At 40.0% G+C, this 19,659-nt stretch overlaps 1 protein-coding gene and 2 long non-coding RNA genes across 3 annotated transcripts; 1 reads left to right on the top strand and 2 right to left on the bottom strand.

Annotated features, from left to right (window-relative positions):
- Positions 1-11,112: 11,112 nt before the first annotated feature.
- Positions 11,113-18,103, top strand: LOC148845335 (uncharacterized). Its single transcript, XR_016102340.1, has 2 exons — positions 11,113-11,438; positions 17,341-18,103. It is a non-coding gene; the product is annotated as an uncharacterized LOC148845335 (long non-coding RNA).
- On the bottom strand, positions 11,558-13,049 carry LOC148845337 (uncharacterized). Its single transcript, XR_016102341.1, has 2 exons — positions 12,065-13,049; positions 11,558-11,986 (listed from the first exon to the last, which is right to left on the bottom strand). It is a non-coding gene; the product is annotated as an uncharacterized LOC148845337 (long non-coding RNA).
- On the bottom strand, positions 13,447-17,821 carry LOC148845336 ((3S,6E)-nerolidol synthase 1-like). Its single transcript, XM_088955325.1, is given in 7 exon segments — positions 13,447-14,112; positions 14,539-14,787; positions 15,187-15,325; positions 16,232-16,450; positions 16,847-17,219; positions 17,335-17,602; positions 17,690-17,821. Coding segments are annotated over 7 exon segments (1,602 nt in total). The 5' UTR covers positions 17,747-17,821; the 3' UTR covers positions 13,447-13,815.
- Positions 18,104-19,659: the final 1,556 nt, after the last annotated feature.

The following is a 19,659-nucleotide window of genomic DNA, read 5'->3' as shown; positions in this document are numbered from 1 at the left end:
CCTGACCTTGGCTAGATAAGCAGCCATGGTGGGGTCGCGAACTTCGTAATCGCCGGTGACCTGGTTGACTACGAGTTGGGAGTCGCTGCAGATGATGATGTGTTTCGCTTGCACCTCGTTCACTAGAGTGAGCCCGGCTATCAGTGCTTCGTACTCTGCTTCGTTATTAGATGCCACGAACTCGAACTGAAGTGCGTACTCCAGCTTCACCCTGCTTGGCCCGTACAGAATAATGCCGGCTCCGCTTCCTTGTTGATTGGATGAGCCATCCACATGGAGGATCCAGGGCTCCTCGTCCCAGGTTGGCCTTGCTCTAACCGGGACCGGTGCCGCACTGGTTGAAGCTTCCTCTCTGTGCCCGAGCTCAATCGGTTCAAGGACTGCGATGCTGAAGGTGCACTCTGCAATGAAGTCGGCCAAGGATTGGGCCTTAATCGCTGTCTGAAGCTCGTACCGGATGTCGTACTCGCTGATTTTGATGGCCCACTTTGTCAGTCTGTCAAATACCTTGGGCTTGAGTAAGATTTGCCTCAGAGGTTTGTTGGTGAGGACGACGACTGTGCGGACTTGGAAGTATGGATGAAGCTTCCGATCTACGATGACCAGTGTGTACGCTAGTTTCTCGATCTCTGGGTACCTTGTTTTTGCGTCCCATAAAACTTTACTAACATAGTAGATAGGTCGTTGGACTCGATCTACTTCCTTTATCAGTATTGAGCTGACCACCTCATCACTCACGGAGAGGTATAGCTTCAAAACATCTCCCTCCTCGGGTCGGGTCAAAACCGGGATGCTGGCTAAGTACTTTTTCAGCTCATCAATGGTGAACTGGCATTCTTTGGTCCATTCAAAATCCTTACTTTTTTTAATTGCCTTGAAAAAAGGCAAGCAGCGATCTGCTGACTTGGACATGAAGCGGCTTAGAGCGGCTATACGACCGTTCAGCCTTTGAACCTCCTTCAATTTATGAGGTGGCCTCATATCTAGGATGGCCTTTATTTTTTTGGGAGTTGGCTTCGATGCCACGTCGGTTAACTATGTAACCTAGGAACTTACCCGAGGTGACACCGAAGACACACTTGTTAGGGTTTAGCTTCATAATGTACTTACACAGAATTTCAAAAACACATTGTAAGTCACTTATTAAATAGTTTGAAAGCTGGGTCTTAACGACCATATCGTCTACATAGCATTCAACTTTATTGCCGATCAACGGCTCAAACAGTCTGTTTACAAGCCTTTGGAAGGTCGCCTCGGCATTCTTTAGCCCAAAGGGCATGACCTTGTAACAGTATAGTCCTAGTTCAGTTATGAATGTTGTTTTTTCTTCGTCGACAGGGTCCATCCGGATCTGGTTGTATCCTGAATAAGCATGCAAGAAGCTCAGCAACTCGTGCCCTGAGGTCGCATCCACTAGACGGTCGATCTTAGAGAGTGGGAAACAATCTTTCGGGCAAGCTCGATTCAAGTCGGTATAATCTACGCAGATGCGCCATTTACTGCTGGCCTTTTTCACCAAAACTGGGTTGGCCACCCACCTCGGGTAATGGACCTCCCTGATGAAATCGGCTGCAAAGAGTTTCCCAACCTCCTCATCTACTATCCTCCAACGCTCCGGGGCGAGGTTGCATTTCTTTTGTTTAACGGGCTTGACTACAGGTTCAGTATTTAACTTGTGTGTTATTATCTTTGCATCTATACAGGGCATTTCTGCTGTAGACCATGCGAATATATCTAAATTCTCAATTAAAAAACTTATCAGCTGTGATCGAAGCATTTGCGGGACCCACTAACTTGTGAGTTTCCCGACCTCCTCATCTACTATCCTCAGTGTATCCTGTCGGTCGCTCTAGCTCGATGTCACCCACTAGCTTGGCTTTCCCTCTAAGGGTGGCAACATAGCATTTGCGGGACTCAAGTTGGTCACCTCGCACTACCCCAACTCCGAAGTTTGTGGGGAACTTCATAGCCGAGTAGGTGGATACCACTGTGCGAAGCGCGTGGGTGATAGGCCGGCCTATTATGGCGTTGTATGGGGAGGGAGTTGCGACTACCAGGAAAGTGTGCTTGAATCTCGATATACTAGGCCAGGTGCCAACCTCTATAGGTATTGAAATTCACCCTAGGGGCTTGACTTCTTCTCCGCTGAAGCCTACCAGAGGAATACTTGTTGGCTTGAGATCGCCTTCCTTGAGCTGGAGCTTGTCGAACACGTCTTTAAATAGAATGTCCGCTGAACTGTCGGAATCGACTAGGACAGGCTTCACCTCGAAGTCGTTGACCCTTATCTTTATAACTAGTGCATCGTCAAGGGGGTACTAGACCCTGCATGCATCATCTTCTATGAAGAATATTGGGTCTTCGAGCCTAGGTTGCTTTGGTGGATTATGTTCTTCTTGTTCCAACTCGCGAACCGAGGCCTTCCCTGGTGCTGAGGTGCAGCCCGCGACTATGGATCCGCCGGTAATCATGTTGATCATTCCGTGGATCGGTTTCTCTTGGGGCAACTGTCTTTGTGGCTGCTCATTATGCCTGCTGCTGGACTCAGGAGCATTTCTCCTTTGCTCCCCCTGCCATCTGTTTGGTTCTTATTGTCTTTTTGTACAAAATTTTTTAAGTATCCATGACGGATGAATTCTTCTATCTCATCGCGGAGGTTTCTACAATTTTTGGTGTTGTGACCGTGGTCTCTATGGGCCGAGTATCTCCCGACCTGTTCACTTGCTGCGAGGCGGGGGGAGCAACTTGCCTTTCCCTCCTGCTGTGGGACGAGACCTGGGAAATTTCTCCCCGGAGAGGAGGATGATTGTTCTGACGGCGAGACTTGTTCTGTGGTGTGATCGGACACTGAGGTGGAGCTGGCTATTGATTCTGCTGCAGCGGCGGGAACTGCTATTGGTAATGTTGAAACTATTGGACCTGTTGCATTTGGGCTTGAATAGCCCGCACGCAGTGTACCAGGTCATCCAGTTGGCTCTGTTTGACTACAGGGGGAACCACAGAGGGTTCAGTGATGGTTACACCCACCATATGAGGGAATGGGGCATTTATTGGAGCTATGACTCGAGGTATGTTCAATGTTGGCACCCCATCTGCAGTGAGAGGCACGGTGAACTGACCGGTGCACACGGCCGGGACCTGAGGCTGCCCCCCGGAGACGTTCATTTCACCATTCTGCCTGGCATTGCAAGAGGATGCCATGGATTTTGTGCTTGAGATTTTTGAGTGGAAAGAAGGGCTTTTAGTAGCGGTTCCCACATACGATGCCAAATGATGAGGCACAATCTGGCTGCTCCTTGCTGGAGGTGATCTGGCTACCAGCAACGACGGGCTTGATAAATTTGTAAGAGATGAACCAGAGAACCTGGGGTGGTTTACACGGCGAGGTTGCTCCGATGCTTAAGTTAGCACTTGGTTGCGAAGTGAAAATGATCTTAGATTGTAAGAGGGCTAGAGAGCAGAGATTACGCATACCCTCACCCCCAGGGGGTGGAGCGTTTATATACTGGAGTCCCTGCGGGTTCCGTGGAGTAGTTCCAAGATTATCGCTGCGACAGGATCCGTTTCCGTGTTAATTTGGGGATAACGCTACCAACCGGTAAGGCTGACCATTTCCTCCTGAATAAGGGAGTAGGTAGATAATATTAGTCGTTACAAGGTACGATCCCATAAGACGCGGAGTATGGTGACGAGATCCTCGGGGTTGCCATGTAGTGGTCGGTCAGCATTGTCTGAGCTCGTGCTCTTTAGATCCGACCTGATATGAATGCCGAAGTGCCTTGGGACCGAGGTGGTCCTGATGTGACCTTGCATCGAGGTAGACTTGTCCCGAGGTGGTTTGGTTATCTGAGCTCGATCCATTGCGGACTTGACGTGTCAGGCTGAGCTGTTGTCCCACTAGTTAGGTCGTATCCACGTATCCCCCTATTACCTGGTCAGGCCAAATCACCCTACATCAGGACTCATCTGAGCTACCGTCTCCTCCATGGAAAACATGACCAAGACGAGCTTCTCCACAGACTGCCCTAAACCTTTGTTTACTAGATGCCCTCATCCAGTCTAGGGCCCCCACCACAATCACCTGCTCAAATGTCATTCGGCAGCCCACAACCAACCTTTGATCTTCATCCAACATCCCCTGCTTAAAATCCACAACAGTCCACCTGAGACCACAATTAGGACGTGTTAATAGGATATCTATTCCCTCCACTACAACTTTAATCACATAAACTTCCCTTAAACGCCTTCACTAAGAAAGCTTTGGGAAGTTCAATCTTATCTCCTAGAGCCTCAAGAAGCAACCTTATGTCCTGTCCCCCTTTCTAGTGTAGAGGCAGAGTGTGGAAATGTTGCCACTTGCAAGTACCATTGCTAAGATCATTTGCTTGGTTTTCCTTTTTATCATTTGCTCCTATGTTATGGTGTGACAACATTGGACATATTTTATGCCCACACTACAAGAAAATGGATTCATAACTACTGCGATGTAGCCACAGACACAAAAAGCCGTAGTTATTTCCACAAACATATAATTTCCGTAGCTGAAAGTTGACCTTTAACTACGGTCATCTTGTCAGTGGCTAGAAAGTTATTTATAGCCACGGATTATACTTGTCAGTGGCTATAAGTTGTCGGAAGTTCTGGGATGGGTTGGAAAAGATCACGACGCCCAGTTCTTTCACAAGTTCATTTTACCCAAAGATGTAGAAGTTTCTGATGTCATGACTAAAGGTCTGAGTTCCTCCACCGTTTTGTTGAACTTAGATGCAAGTAGAATGTTCTCACTCCTAATTCAACTTAAGGTGGGATGTTTGATAGAATTCGGTCCTCTATCATATCGATTTGGTCACCATACAATCTCCAATATACATGGAAAGATTTTACTAAAATATTCTCTAATATAATCTTACGAGAAACCATTTATTTTTATTTATTTAATAAGTATGTTTACCTAAGTAAAATACTTGCTGAGTAAGTAAAGTTCCAGCATTCTTGTATGATACAAGAGAATTGATACTCTCTGATATCTTCTGTATCTTGTAAATATTTCTTTCCATAGTATATAAATATTATATTCTCAACTTCAATCAATGGGTGATTGAGAATTTAAGTAGCAAATTAAATTTCGAAAGCTTCAAAATGAATACCCTTCTCATATACCAATAAGGCATGCATGCATAAAAATCTAGACAATCCACTAAGCCATGGTTTAGAGTTTAGACCCAGCGGTCTTAATGACCGCCACTATAGTGATAGCGGTTTTAAATAGACTGCCGCCCACATTGGGTTTGGGAATAGATGGCGATCTTAAATAAAGGGAGAAACGTTGTTCAAATGGGAAACCTTGTTCCTTTACGATTTTCTGTTTTTTTATTAGTTGATCACGATTTTCTGTTTTTATTTTTATTTTTTTCTATCATTCGTTGCAAAACTGATACTTTGGACGTAGTAGAACGACATGATCTAGTCAAACACAGTGCATTCTAGGAATGGTAATGATAGTGGTGCCTTGCTAAATTTAGGCACTCAGACCAAATCTTTTTGGCTCTTTGTAGTCAAAACAAATTCCTTCGAGATCACACTATCTTAGATTTTAACATTGAAGGTCCTTGGTAATTTCAACGTTGAATCAATTCTTAAGTTCTATTATATGAAAACTGACTAGTTGGTGGACTTTTCTACTAGAATTTGAAGTGGTAAACTTAGGGTAGAATATGTATGAAGATCAACTGGGAAATGGGTTTGACTTATTATGTTTACTTCCATATGGCCCATCCAACAGCATAAAGGTCTTTCCATCTATTCTTTGATATGATACCCTGGTTGAATCATGACTGATATTTAATAGAGAAGTATTTACTCTGTGTATGATAAAAAATACAAAAATATTTTTAAGGGTATCATATATATAATTCTCAATCCTTTGAAATTGGAATCAGAATTAGAATGATTTATTTCCATTGTCTATTTGATTTATATAGGAATTGGAATGTGAATTAAAATAAGTTGGAATGGGATTTCATTCCCAAGGGAAGAGGAGAGAATGGTCATTCTTTCAAAAGTCATGCTAGGAAGGAGCCCTCTTGGGTAGGAGCTCGTCTCGGCAAGGAGATCTCCTCAGAGGTCAAAGGTCGGCTCAAATGTACGAATTGAGCAAAGAAGTCTGAGGTGGATTTATATGTCTCCGACATGATTCATATCCTTTGAGATAATGGTAAGATGGTGTTCTCCAAGATGAAGCCAAGACCGTGATTTTACAATTGTATTAGTTTTGTTCATGCCAATACTAGTCAAGCGTATTAAAATCCTATCTCATTATTCTCTTTTTTTATTATTTTAGACTCTCCAACTAACAAGAAAACCTAAAAATCCTCAGTGCCCCAAAACCCTCCTCTTTTCTCCCACACACAACAAATTCAAGCCAAATATTGAGCAAGATAGACAATCAACTATAACTATATTTTAGATCATAAATATCAAGTAAAAATATGTGTGTCCATTATGTTGTGTGCCATTGTTACACAAAGCTCAGAAACATAGATTTGAATGACACAAGAAAACAAGGCAAAACATTGATAATTAAAAATGTAAAAAGAGAAGAAAAATTGAACACACAGATTTATGTGATTCGGCCATTGGCCTATGTTTATAGGCGATGGAGCAGAAGTCCACTAAAGAAAATCGTAATGAAGGATACAAGCACCAATAAGGTAGGGATACATATATAAGAAAAAGGGATATATGCATTCACTCTTTATAATGATATTTAATTTTAGAGAAAATTTCATATTAATACCCTGTACTTTGGGTCTAGTGCCACTTTGGTTCCCAACCTTAAAACGTGATAATTTAGTACCCAAACTTTCAAAATGTGCCAATCTAGTACCTGCCATTAACCAGCCCATTAACCGGTTGTTAAGTGTCATTTGAAAAGACAAAAATACCCTTTAAGTGTCATCTAATTCTCTTTATCTACCATCCAAATGTTGACAAAAAATGAACAGTCCCAAATCATTGCCTCTTCTATTCAAGAAAGTTGGGATCACCATAATGCCAATTGAGATGTAATCCCAACTTTCTTGAATAGAAAAGCAAGGATTTGAGACTGTTCATTTTTTATCAACAAATGGATAGTTGATAAAGAAAATTAGATGACACTTGAAGGGTATTTGTGTCTTTTCATATGTCACTTAACAGCTGATTAATGGGCCGGTTAATGACATGTACTAGATTGACACATTTTGAAAGTTCGGAGACTGAATTATCGTGTTTTAATGTTCGGGGACCAAAGTGGCACTAGGCCCAAAGTATAGGGTACTAATTGGAAATTTTCCCTTAATTTTATAACTAAACCAAAGTGCAAGTATCTGCTTTATGCTAGTACAGATTTATTGTTTTGTTCTAATGTGAGTATAGGAGTATTGTACTAGTTCAAATTGGCCCTAGCTACTTCTTTAAAGTCACCATACGTCTGTTTGGCATCATTGTTGTTGCTCCAGAAAATGGCACCACATCAGAAAAAACAGTGCTTCAGGAAACAATCATTTGTTTAGAACAGTTTTTCTATATAAAACGGTTCTCCAAAATATGCCTTGGAATTCGGGAAGGCATGGCTTTGAGTAATGTCAAATTTGACGTTTGTTGGAACTACATCTCGTTGCTGCCAATAGGGCAGTGATGTTGCACTGGTTAAAGGATAACAATGCAAAAAACGTGTTCTGCACCTAACAGAAAAAGTTGTTGTCCTGCCTGACAGCAACAATTCCAAATTAAGAAAAAAAAAAAAAAACTCCATTTTGTCAGAAAACGTTGCTTCCAACCCATGCCAGTATGTGATGGAAGATGCCGATGTGCCATAGTGTAGCAATTATTAATACGGATCTGCAAGTCACAGTATACTGGTAGGGTCATCCATGTTTCCAATGAAGGCTGTAGGGTCCCGTGCTAAGGGTATTGTGAGCAGATCCAGACTCAGCAACTATATACCTACTACATGCTTCAATGCAAAATGAACTGGAAGTTTCATGGTTAAAAGAGTATAAGAATAGTAAATAGCGAAAAGGGAGTCTGGAAGAATGAAAAGAAGAATAATTGGTTATGACTAGATCCGAAGAAAATCACAAGTTGAAGCATTGATATGAAGACTTGTGTGATACACGAGCTTCTATTTAAAAATGTATTGTTCAAGAGAAAAATTAGTGGAGTTTTTTTCTTTTTCTATTTATTGAGCTTCTATTTTATTCCTTTTTATATACCTTCCTTATTAGTAGGGACCTATGTGATGCACGGGAAAATCTACAAGATTTAATAATTTTATTTTTCATTTAATATTGATTTATAAAAAATAATTATTGTGAATTGAATATAAATAAATATTTTTTTTTAATTTTAAATTTATTAATTATTTGTAGTAATTTTAATATTTTTTATTCTTTTTATTATTTTAAATGAAATTTTAATTAATTTAAATAAATACAAATAATTATAAAACTAATGTTTTTATTAATTACACTAATAATAAACAATTATATAGAAATGACAACGGGGTGGGTTTGGTAGGGCATTCCATCCCTTTCCCTGCCCCATAGTCAAGACACTCTACCCCATCCTCGCCTCGTCCTTAGTGTCATGCGGGTTCAGGGCAAGGTAACCACTCCTCAATGTCGGGCGAGTTTAGGGGCAAGACACCCCACTCCTCATCAAGGATGGAGAATTCTCGAATTTCCCTGCCCCATCCCTAGTATTGGGCGGGTTCAAGTAAATGTGTAAATTGGGTCATGTTGGGTCGACATGACACGACCTGCATATGGCCCGCACAAAGTGCGAGTCGTGTCGTGATGGCCCACAAGGCGCCCTGGGCTGTGTCTCCCTCCTCTAGGATAATTTGGGGGATCGGTTCGGCACAACCCACGACCCGAGCTCACATAGGCTCGTGCTATGTCGTGGGTCAGGCTAATCCTTGGGCCAGACCTTAGGGCAGGCCATGCCGCAACCAAGCCAAGCTTAAGGCAAGGCACCCACTCCCCGTCCAAAGTTTTTAAAATTGGACTGGATAGGGAACAGTTCTGGGGTCGAACAGTCCGATTGTTCGGTCCGAATGGATGACCCGCTCTGACAAAAAAATAAAAAATTAGAAAAACAAAAAAATGCCAAAAACTGCTGTCTGGGTTGACGGTTCGACTGCCCAGGTTAGCGGTTCGCTAACCAAATAAACAGATTTTGGACACAAAGCGGTTTTGAGGTGAAACGGTGTTTGGTTCCCAATTTTTCAGGTCTAAGCATCTGGTTTGATCCAATTTTGAAAACACTATCCCCGTCCACCCCATGTTTAATTTGACGATAAAAATAATAAAAATGATATATTGAGTATCAACCACACAATAAATTTTTAAAATGTATTAAATTATCTTTAATATTCAGAAATATAATTTTATAAAAATTTTTATTGTAATTGTATAATTTCTAAAAATTTGTTTCTATCTTCCCCTACTAATTAATTACCACCAAACTCATCTTCTTACTTCAAAATTAAGCCCTAGAATTCTCCACAGTCTTCAGTTTTTTCATATATATACATAAGAAATAAGATCATTTTAATGGATCCCCTACAAATTTTCCTTTTAGTATCATCATAACATGCATCGGCCTACCATATTTAAATTTAACCCTATGCATTAATTGCGTCGACCGATTCCTATACCAAAAGGAAATTATCCCCTTCAAATAAAAGGCCTATGGCTTGTTTTAATTGTCAAATACCATGAAATTATTCAAATAACATCTGCCATTAAAAACGTGTTAACTTTACGGATATGGCCTTTCGGAGGGCTTAAAAAAAGAGTTGGGGTCTTCTCCCAACAATACACGTTCTAACCATCATGTGATTAGAACGGTAGGGCCCACCATGTATATGCGTGAAATGTGGTGTATGGCATTTTGTTGGTAGGTTGTTGGAATTACATACAGCAGATGATCCGTACTAAAATACAGAGATGAGCGATGTTAACCTTTTATAAAGGGAAAATGACGGTTCAGCCAGCTCAGGGTCTGAATTTGTAAGCCCAGAGTACTTTTGGGGTTAGGTGTTAGTAATTCATAGGCGAGCTTTGATGTATATTGGGTTGGGTTGGGTTGGTTTACTGTGGTTTTTTCAATCGATTTAACCCGATCGGGTTATTTAAGATGGAAATCGAAATTGATTCAGTGTTAAGCAAAATCGACTTGGTCGGTTTGAGTCGGATTGGATTGGTTTGGGTTGGTTTCAACTCTAAGTTCATCCATGCCCCCATGGCAACCTAGTTTTCTGGAAATATATTTAAAACTGAAATATATATTTTATAATCGGTTCAGTTTGGGTCAATTTTGGTTTTTACACAAAAAAATCGAAACCGGTCCAAACTATCGATTTATGAATTTGTACAATCCGAAACCGACCGATACTGATAAAACCCAACCGACTCGAATTAGATCGGTCTAAATTAGTCGATTTAGTCGGATTGGACCTTCTTAGAAACAGTCTTTAACATTTTGAATATTTATAAATCTGCATTTAGATAAACATGTCCAATCGAAGAAACGTTCTCAACAGCATACGCTGTTGGACCAACAGTCAAGATTATCTTTATAAACAGAATAATAAATCCTACATCCATACCCACGGAACACTACCGCCGTATAGGGAAAATATCTCCCATGAATGATGAAAAGAGAATGGTGGGAAAGGATGTTAAAACAATTCCTCGTTAGATCGGAGCCCCCTAATATTGTGTTATGTATGTTCATGTCAAATGACAGATACACATACATCCTCCATCTACCTTAAATGACTCTTAAGGTTCAAACACTTTTCTTTTGATGTGAACGTACATGGGAAAAATGTTTTTTAATTTTTGGTAAGTTAAAGATATATTTTTCACATTGTAATGCTGACAAGCAAACTCATGTCAACCACGAGAAATACATAGGACAATGAAAATATCTAGCTTTGTAGGGGCTCTATCCATGCTGAGATCATTGGTTAGTTATTCATATGACATCACATGTTGTACGGAATTAACTGAATAATTTGATCCATACATTTCATGAGTTCATATCTGGCCCCCACCGCCTGGCGCCCCAAAAACGTTCCACACAATGGGAGGCTGCCAGCTGTCCTTCCACACACACTCCCCTCAGCGCCTGTAGAGTTAACGGAACGGCCGTTAGTTCTGAAGCAGCCCCAAAACCAAACTCTCGACCTGGACCTGTGCAACCTTGCACTACTCCGATCCGATCGTCTCCGGTGCCGATGACCATTGCGGCAGAAACACCGAAGGTATGAATCCGTCCCTCTCATCTCATCTCTCTCTTATAATTTACTTTTTTTTTTCGATTCAGAACAAAGGAGAGGTTTCACCCACCACCGACCATCTCCGGCAACCACCAGCAACAGTATATAGGTGTGCGTTTTTTGCTCTCTTCCATCTACTCTATTTTTTTTTTTTTGTTTTTACATTTGCATTTTCTCCAAACTGTTACACTGATATATGTTGCCGATTTTTTCTTCTTACTCATCATATAAAACATGAAAATGGTAGCTTTCATTTCCTTAACTTTTTTTTAATAAAGAAGACATGATATTTTCACTCTTTAGAGTAGAGAGTCCAAAGTCCAAAGATTTGCGTTAAACTGGAGGTTGGTTTTGGCATCCTTGTGGTACTTAGCGACGGTAAACTGCCAAATCTCTTGGACATGTGGGCCATTCACATCTTCAATGGGTTGTCAGTCGCCGAGTAGCATGGCGGAAACTCCGTTGTCGAAGAGAAAGAAGGAAACCATGAGGGGAATCAGGAAGAGAAGAAGAGACTAGATTTTCATTCTCTGCTTTATGGGTTGGGGAAATACATAGAACAGGTTGGGGAAATGCAAATAAAAAAAAACTGAGAAAGAAGAGGAGAAAACGCACCTGTATAATGGTCGGGTGGTCGCCGGCCGGTGATCCTTCTTCCTGTTTTTTGTATTGAAAAAAATAAATTAAAAAATAAAGGATGTGAGAGGGAGATGAGAGAGAGAGACGAGTTCGCACCTACGATGTATCTGCCGGAACGGTCATCGGCACTAGAGATGATAGGATCGGAGGAGTGCAAGGTTGCACTGGTCCAAGTCGAGAGTTTGGTTCTGGGCGCTGATTGGGAACTAACGGCCATTCCGTTAACTCCACACGCGCTGAGGGGAGAGTGTGTGGGAGGACAGCTGGCGGCCTCCCATTGTGTGGGACGTTTTTGGGGCGCAAGGCGGTGGGAGGCAGATTTGAATTAACATTTCATGGGTTATGGGGATAATTATTTTCGAATGAGGGGTTAAATTTAGTTTCGATATCTGCTTGGCTTATAATGTGAGATCTATTTATCTATTTATCTATCTATATATATAATAAATCGGTCCATCTTATCTTGCTTCTCCTTGCTCCATTACTTCAATTCTGTATTTTTTTTTTACTCTCTCTTCTCTCCTTTTTATCACTCCCAATTTGTCATTTCAGCACTCTCTCTCTTCATTCTCTTCTTTTCCATTAAGTTCTCTCTCCCCCCACAAGTCACCATCTCTCATTTTCTATAGATGAGATTTCAAGCAAAAGAGAGGGGAATAAGGGGAATTCGAGCTTGACCTACTACTCCAACAATTAACTTAAGTTAATTTTCTGGGAAAATGATGGTTCAACACAGGGTTAGGATTTTTAGGCCCAAAGTATAGTTGTGATGGATGTCCCTTGGAATCCATGTCAATTCACGGGTGGGTATTGATGTATAAAGCATAGGTTTTTGACATTTTGGATGCAATGGAATTCAGAAATGTATATTTGGCTTATCGGTACTTTTCCATAATTTTCTTTAATGATGTTGACAGGAGCAACAAGACACCTGTCTCAATCCGGAAAGTTGGTGCAAGTGATAAGATCCATCTACGTGGTCCACACTCAAGCCCCCACGTGTCACTGAACAAAATGCTCTAGAAAGCCATTGATAACCCAAGCTGGTCCAACCTATTGATCCGATCGACCTGTTCACCATATGTCGGTGGCATACCCAGATGGCCAGATGCTAACAAGGACATCACTAAGAACTAAGAAGCTCAGGCCTGGCTCAGCAATCGTCTACTAATAGGATTAAATCTCCTCGGCATGAAGCCTCTTCTATAAATATAAATAGGTTATAGGTTAGGCAACCCCATAAAATGGTATACACATATAGCACTCTTCTTACCCTCACCTTGTCATTTTGCTTTCCTTGCGGACCTATTACCTACCTAAGAAATCTCCTCAGAGACACACCTCGAGACTCTCTTCCTTTCTTACAAAGTGCCTTGGGAAGCAGTTCAGCTCACCAAGCCTCCTCAACTAGATTTCTCTCTTCTTTCATTTGTCGCCCGATTTTAGACTACAATAGGTGTCACCCATGGACTCTCCAATTAACATCAAGCAAAAATCTATATATGCATCCATTATGTCGTATCCCATTGTTACACAAAACCCAGAAACATATATTTAAATGACACAAGAAAATAAGGCAAAACATAGATATTAAGAAACAAAAAAAGACGAGAAAAATTGAACATACATAGATTTACGTGATTCCGGCCCTTAGCCTATGTTTATGGAAGATGGAGGAAAAGAAGTCCATAAAAGGAAATCGTAACGAAGTATACAAGGTTGAACAACCTCTGACACCTAGAAAACCCTAATAAGCGTACGTAGCATATGCTGGATTAATTAATGAGGCAAATGTATAAGGTTGTTGCAGCTTGCGATTTGGTTTCTGAAGTACAACAGAATTGGTATCACCCTCGCAGAGGAATATTTTCAAAAAGCAATGAGTTAATATATTCCTCAAGGACTGGAAGGCGTCGATCGTCATCATAATCATACATCACAGATACCATCTTTGCAAAATTATGTATTGCCTCTATAAATGTTGGTGAGAAGGGGTTTGGTGAGAGGCATTCTTGGTTAAGCTGTTTCCATGAGTCTGAAATCATGCCAAGGACATGATTTCTTGCGCCTTCAATTGAAATTCCTTGGTGATTCTTCATGTAGCACTCTATGTATGATCCATCGTATCCTTCTTGGTTCTCATCCTGCCATTTTATTGATTAAGTTTAGCCTTTAGTCAGGCAATTAATATATCAATGAAACTCAATCTCCGTTTAAACAAAATTGTACCAAGCATCTCATATTTTTTTAATATGGTCATAAGTAGGCATGTTATGGGCTGCTCTCGAGCTTAGCTTCTGCCAAAATTTGAAGTCCTAAACAGTATAAAGCCAAGCCCAAATCCTGACACTTAATCAGGTTTCGTCTATATTTATATATATATATACAAAATGGGTTCACCTAATCACCTTAACCCAAACCAGACGCAATCCCTGATTAAGGTCAATTCAACCTCAACAGGAGCTCAGAACACTTTTGAAGAATAAGCTCACAATTCATTGCTTTTGGTGCATTAATGACTTGTATAAAACAAAGAAATGGTGATCAGATAGTATCAAACAGAACTGTACCTTAGCGCTTCCCAGGTCATCCCAGAGACGAAGAATGGATGCTGAGGAAGAGATAATGGCCGGAGCAGCGTCCAGATAGTCGACACTTTCTTTGGTAATGCCTTGGCCCAATAGAAAGAAAATGTGAATTAGCGCCACATGCACTCCAGAGCTAACGATTCCATTCTTCAAGTAGTCTGTCTCGTTTGGCAGCTGCCTGGAAGAAAACCATTTTGCCTCTACAAGAAATGCATTGCAAAGACTGGCCCACTGCATGCATCCAATACAATATTAACATGTAGGCTGTACAGTAGCCACATTTTGGATTTTTCCTCCAAAGCGAAGTAAAATCTACTTTGGTAGCTTTTATACCCAAAAAAAAAATATGGTTTTCAAAATAGTTCTATATAATTTTGATTTTGATTTTTGAGGGTATTTTATTATCAACCTCTTTTTCATTAATTAAAGAAGAAAAAACAAGAGATACAATGTGATAGACAATGAAGACCCATAAAAGTTTTAATTTTGACTTGTTTTTTATTTAATCTAAAAATAACAAAAGGAGGAGGTATGAATTATTATATATGGATAGATAGATAGATAGAGAGAGAGAGAAATAGAGAGAGAATGTAAAATTAGTGATCATGATCCAGGTCAAATGTTACCTACCGCCTTCTGCAGGGAGTTGATAGGGTTCCACCCAGTTTCTTTAAAGACCTTGGTGCATATTTCATTTGTAATGCCATAAAGTGCCTTAAAACACTTCCTCATGTACTTGGGAAGCGGTTCAGCAGCAACTAGTTCCCATCTGCATGTCAAATTCATCATACTAGAGTCAATGTAGTGAGGGCCATCATCGGAGACAGAGAGTACTGTTTGTGATGACTACTGGGGTACTTTGATGAGAGGGAAGTGATCCAAAGAATGTGAGGAAGGAGTACAAATGCAAATATGCAGAATGCAAAACCTTATATTTTATGTATTCGCATTTATACTCTTTAATTTCCAAACTGAGCCTTCAGGATTAGGTTAAAGGCACGGGTCAGAGTCCCTCTTGCGCTGTCGATCGGTCAATTCTTTGGTAACTTTTTGCAACATTCGGGAGATGCTGCAAAAAAGAGCAATTGGCCTAGAAAAATCAATACCCAGAGAAGACTTTAATTGGTGCACAATTTGAAATTAATGAGGCGATCAAGGGAGATTTGGTAGAGGCCTAGGGCGGGCAATCAAGACCAGTGACATTGGATCAGCATGCAGTGAGGATGTTCGAAATTGTTAGGGAAGAAATACCAATTCAGTGTCCTTTTTTAAGAGTAAGCTAAGGTATTTTAAGGAACAGATCACGCGTATTGTTGGGTATGGGTGGAGTGTCCTTTTTGAGTTTACATGTCGTGCGATACCTGATTAACACGCCAGTGTGGTGAAAAGACAAAATATCATATCAAACGTTACCTGATTAACACAATGACGTGTTCAAAAATCACTCGAGAGTTGTTGAACTGTTCTGCAACGCTGGTGGCAGGTATTCTGTTTTTTTGTTTTCTTGATTTAGATTAAGAGCCTGTTTATTTTTTCTTAACTAGGATTTTTTTTTTAACTTTAAGAAAAAAAATGATTATTCATTTTTTCACCTTTTAATAATATTTCCTATTTACTATCATTAAAATAGTGAAATTAAATCATTAAATGATAGCTAGTTGGGGGCATTTCTTACTTGTTGATTACTTCTGTGAAAATGACAAGTTCATCGAGTGTTCCATAAACATCAAAAATATCATCGATTATGTAGATAAGTGCAGTGGGTTTTGTTAGGTCAATCCTTTGCTCTGAGAATCTCGGATCTCTGAGAACCACCATGGACCACATGTACCATTTAACTGGTTGATTTCTGGCAAACTTCAACTCGTCTGACAAACCCAGATCTCTCCACCACCTAATAATATTGCAAATAATAGGATTAGAATACATCTAACTGTTGAAACAAACAAATAAAAGAACTAAGGTCCAGTCTGGTGCGTTTTTTAACAAGGGCTGTTGGTTGTTTGGAAGCCTACTAGTAATTCGTGTTTTCATCTTTTCTGGCTTGGCTGGGGAAATATCTATTTATCAAAAAATTTCAAAGCCAGTTTTGAACTATTTTCAGAAAACATCAAATGGAGTTTTTCAACATTTTTTGTCCCATTTTTGTGTGAAAAGACGTGTCTCCAACCAAACTGTCTATCGGCTTCAAAAAAAGTCCAGTAATTTTTTTGGCTATGAGATCTTCCGGAAAATCTTTTACAAAAGACTTGCAAAACGGCACCTAATTAAAACTATACCGGCCACTTACTGAGAAACCTGAGCGACTTCTTGGCGGTGCAGAGATTGAACAAGGTTGAATTCCACTTTGGACAGTTCTTGTAAGGAATTGTGTCACCAATATGAGCTTGAGAAATTCTTAACATAGCTTTTGACCTTGAAACTAGCCAAGCTTTTGTTAAAGGGGTGCTTTAGGGTATCTTCCACGGCTCTCGCCAGAGGTGGGTTGAGGTTCAACCTTGAAGCAGAAAGGTGTTTGTAAGCAAGCTCATTGGCTTCATCCAGTATGTCTTCACCGTATATTCCCAGGTGTGAAGCTTCAAATAAACTCAGCATTCCCCTTGTGTCTTCATTTAGTTCTGGTTTAAACCGACCCCTGTTGTCCCTGAACTTATCAAACACATCTGCTCCAATATTGTTGAACAGAAATTAGTCGAGCTTAATATAGTTCTATTCTACAGTTTTAATTATTTGGTTCAGGAAGAACAGGAGCTAGCCTAACGGCATTATAATTCTTACCTGTAGGCACACAGTACCCACCTTGTCTAAATAATCTGAAGCAAAGAGAGACGTCATGCAGACTGCCGGTTCCAATCTGATAAACATCTGAACCAAACCTTGTATACAACACACTTAACACAGTCCTGATCTCCTCTTCAAAATGGTGATCAATGCATAGTCGTTGCAGTGCATCGATCAAGGCCATGGACTCTAATGGGTCTTCTACTTTCAAGAGTAAGCCGCACAGCTCCTCGCATCTATTCCTGTGCTTTCCGCATATGATATCCTGCAAATAACGTAAGTGTCAGCTGCAAGGTTTTGGACAAATGATCAAGTTATGAAAAACAAACAAATATTAAACATATCGATTCACCTCCATGTAAAGAGCTGATGGGCTTTCCCAAGAAAGTAAGCTTCCCTTTTCAGTCATAAATTCACCACTAGATGCTTTGCAAGTAATGATGTTGAAAGCTTCTGCTGGGCCAAATATTGTGGACAATTTCAGGGAAGACTGATTTCTTGTTGTCTGGCTTGCATGCAACCTGCAGTTCCACCACCTTATAGGCTTTGGTCCATGGCTAGGCTACTGCTCCACCAATTTCGTTCTGGTGATCGGTTGGACTGTTGGCTCAGCAGTGATAATACTGAGGAAGGACATACTGATCCGCAGACTGCTTTGGGCAAGGGGGGATTTGGGTTGTAGTTGTGGGATCAGAGAGACTACTTTTGCTATGAAATGGGGGTAGAAGGATCATCTCAATTTATAGAATTATTTATTCTTCTTATAGATTTGTGGTGTAAATCAGAAATCTGCATTAAGCCTGTCATACTTTTCCGTATAAATAAAAGGGCTATCAGAAAAAGTGGCCCAGATGATGGGCAACATGACATGAAATGAAAGCAACATGATCCAACATCAACACTTGAAAAATACGCAGAGATTCTTCCCCAGACTGATCTCATATATTATCAGGTCCAGTCCAATATATGAGATCAGTCTGGGGCAGAAGAACAAATAGCTCAGTATAAGCATGGCTCCACGTCTGACTGCAGGTCTAGTCAATGAAAGTAGACCATACTTCAAGGACTCTCTCAAAACGAAGAGAGATGAAGATTTGGCTTTAAAATTAGGCAAATTCTATGGGAAGCAAATTTGTGTGAATAATGCCAATAGTGCGAAATTTTTGAATAGCCCTGATTAATTGGCAGGTACAACCTCGTGAAATGTGAATAGCCTGTCTATACTTTTCCCTAAAAATTAATATTATTTTGCTTCCTTTGATGTCTTTATCTGTATTTCTTCTTGTTTTATATTCTTCTTTAATAAAACTTCTGTTTTATTTATTTCAAAAGAATTAATGATTACTTTTTTTTTAATATAAGATAAAATTTAATTTATTAATAAAATGCAAAAGAACAAGAGAGGATAGATTGTAAAATGAGCGGGCCCTCACAAAAAGAGGAAGCCCAAGTCCCTCACCCACCCCAAAAGCCAGCTCAAAACAAAAAATTATACAAAAATAACCCGACTTAAAACGAGAAACCAATTCCAACTGCTAGTGTACATACACGTATATTCATGGACCCAAGGACTTTGCATGTCATCATGGATAATATTTAGGGCCCATTTGGTTCACAGATCAATCAGAATTAGAATCAAAATAAAAATTCTTTGAAATCAGAATGATTTATTTCCATTGTATATTTGATTCACATGAGAATTAGAATGTGAATAAAAATAAGTTAGAGTGGGATTTCATTCCCAAGGGAAGAGGAGAAAATCGTCATTCCTTCAAAGGTCATGCTAGGAAGGAGCCTGACAAAATGGTGGGAAAGGATGTAACTATTCCTGGGTCTATTGGAGCCCCTTAATATTGTGTTATGTATGTTCATGTCAAATGACAGATACAATACATCCTCCATCTACCTTAAATGACTCGTAAGGTTCAAAATCTTTTCTTTTGATGTGAACGTACATGAGAAAAATGTTTTTTTATTTTTTGGCAAGTTAAGATATACTTTTCCAAGCTTTCCATTCACACATTGTAATGCTGACAAGCAGACTCATGTCAACCACGAGAAATACATAGGACAATGAAACTATCTACTTTTGTAGGGGTTCTATCTATGCTGAGATCATTGGTAAGTCATCATGACATCACATGTTGTACGGAATTAACTGAATAATTTGATCCAGTTTTACATGCTGTGGATTTAATTGAATAATTTCATTTCACAACTTATTAGAACAGCTTATAGCTTTTTTTTACTTTTTTCTTTTATGATCACATTTATTTCTAACTAATAAAAATATCAGGATCCATACATTTCATGAGTTCAAAT

This window comes from Nelumbo lutea, chromosome 7, assembly GCF_056320005.1.
Source record: "Nelumbo lutea isolate HS-2025 chromosome 7, American lotus-T2T, whole genome shotgun sequence".
NCBI lineage: Eukaryota > Viridiplantae > Streptophyta > Magnoliopsida > Proteales > Nelumbonaceae > Nelumbo > Nelumbo lutea.
The sequence above is the reverse complement of the archived record's forward strand: the minus strand, read 5'-3'. Positions and strand labels throughout refer to the sequence as shown.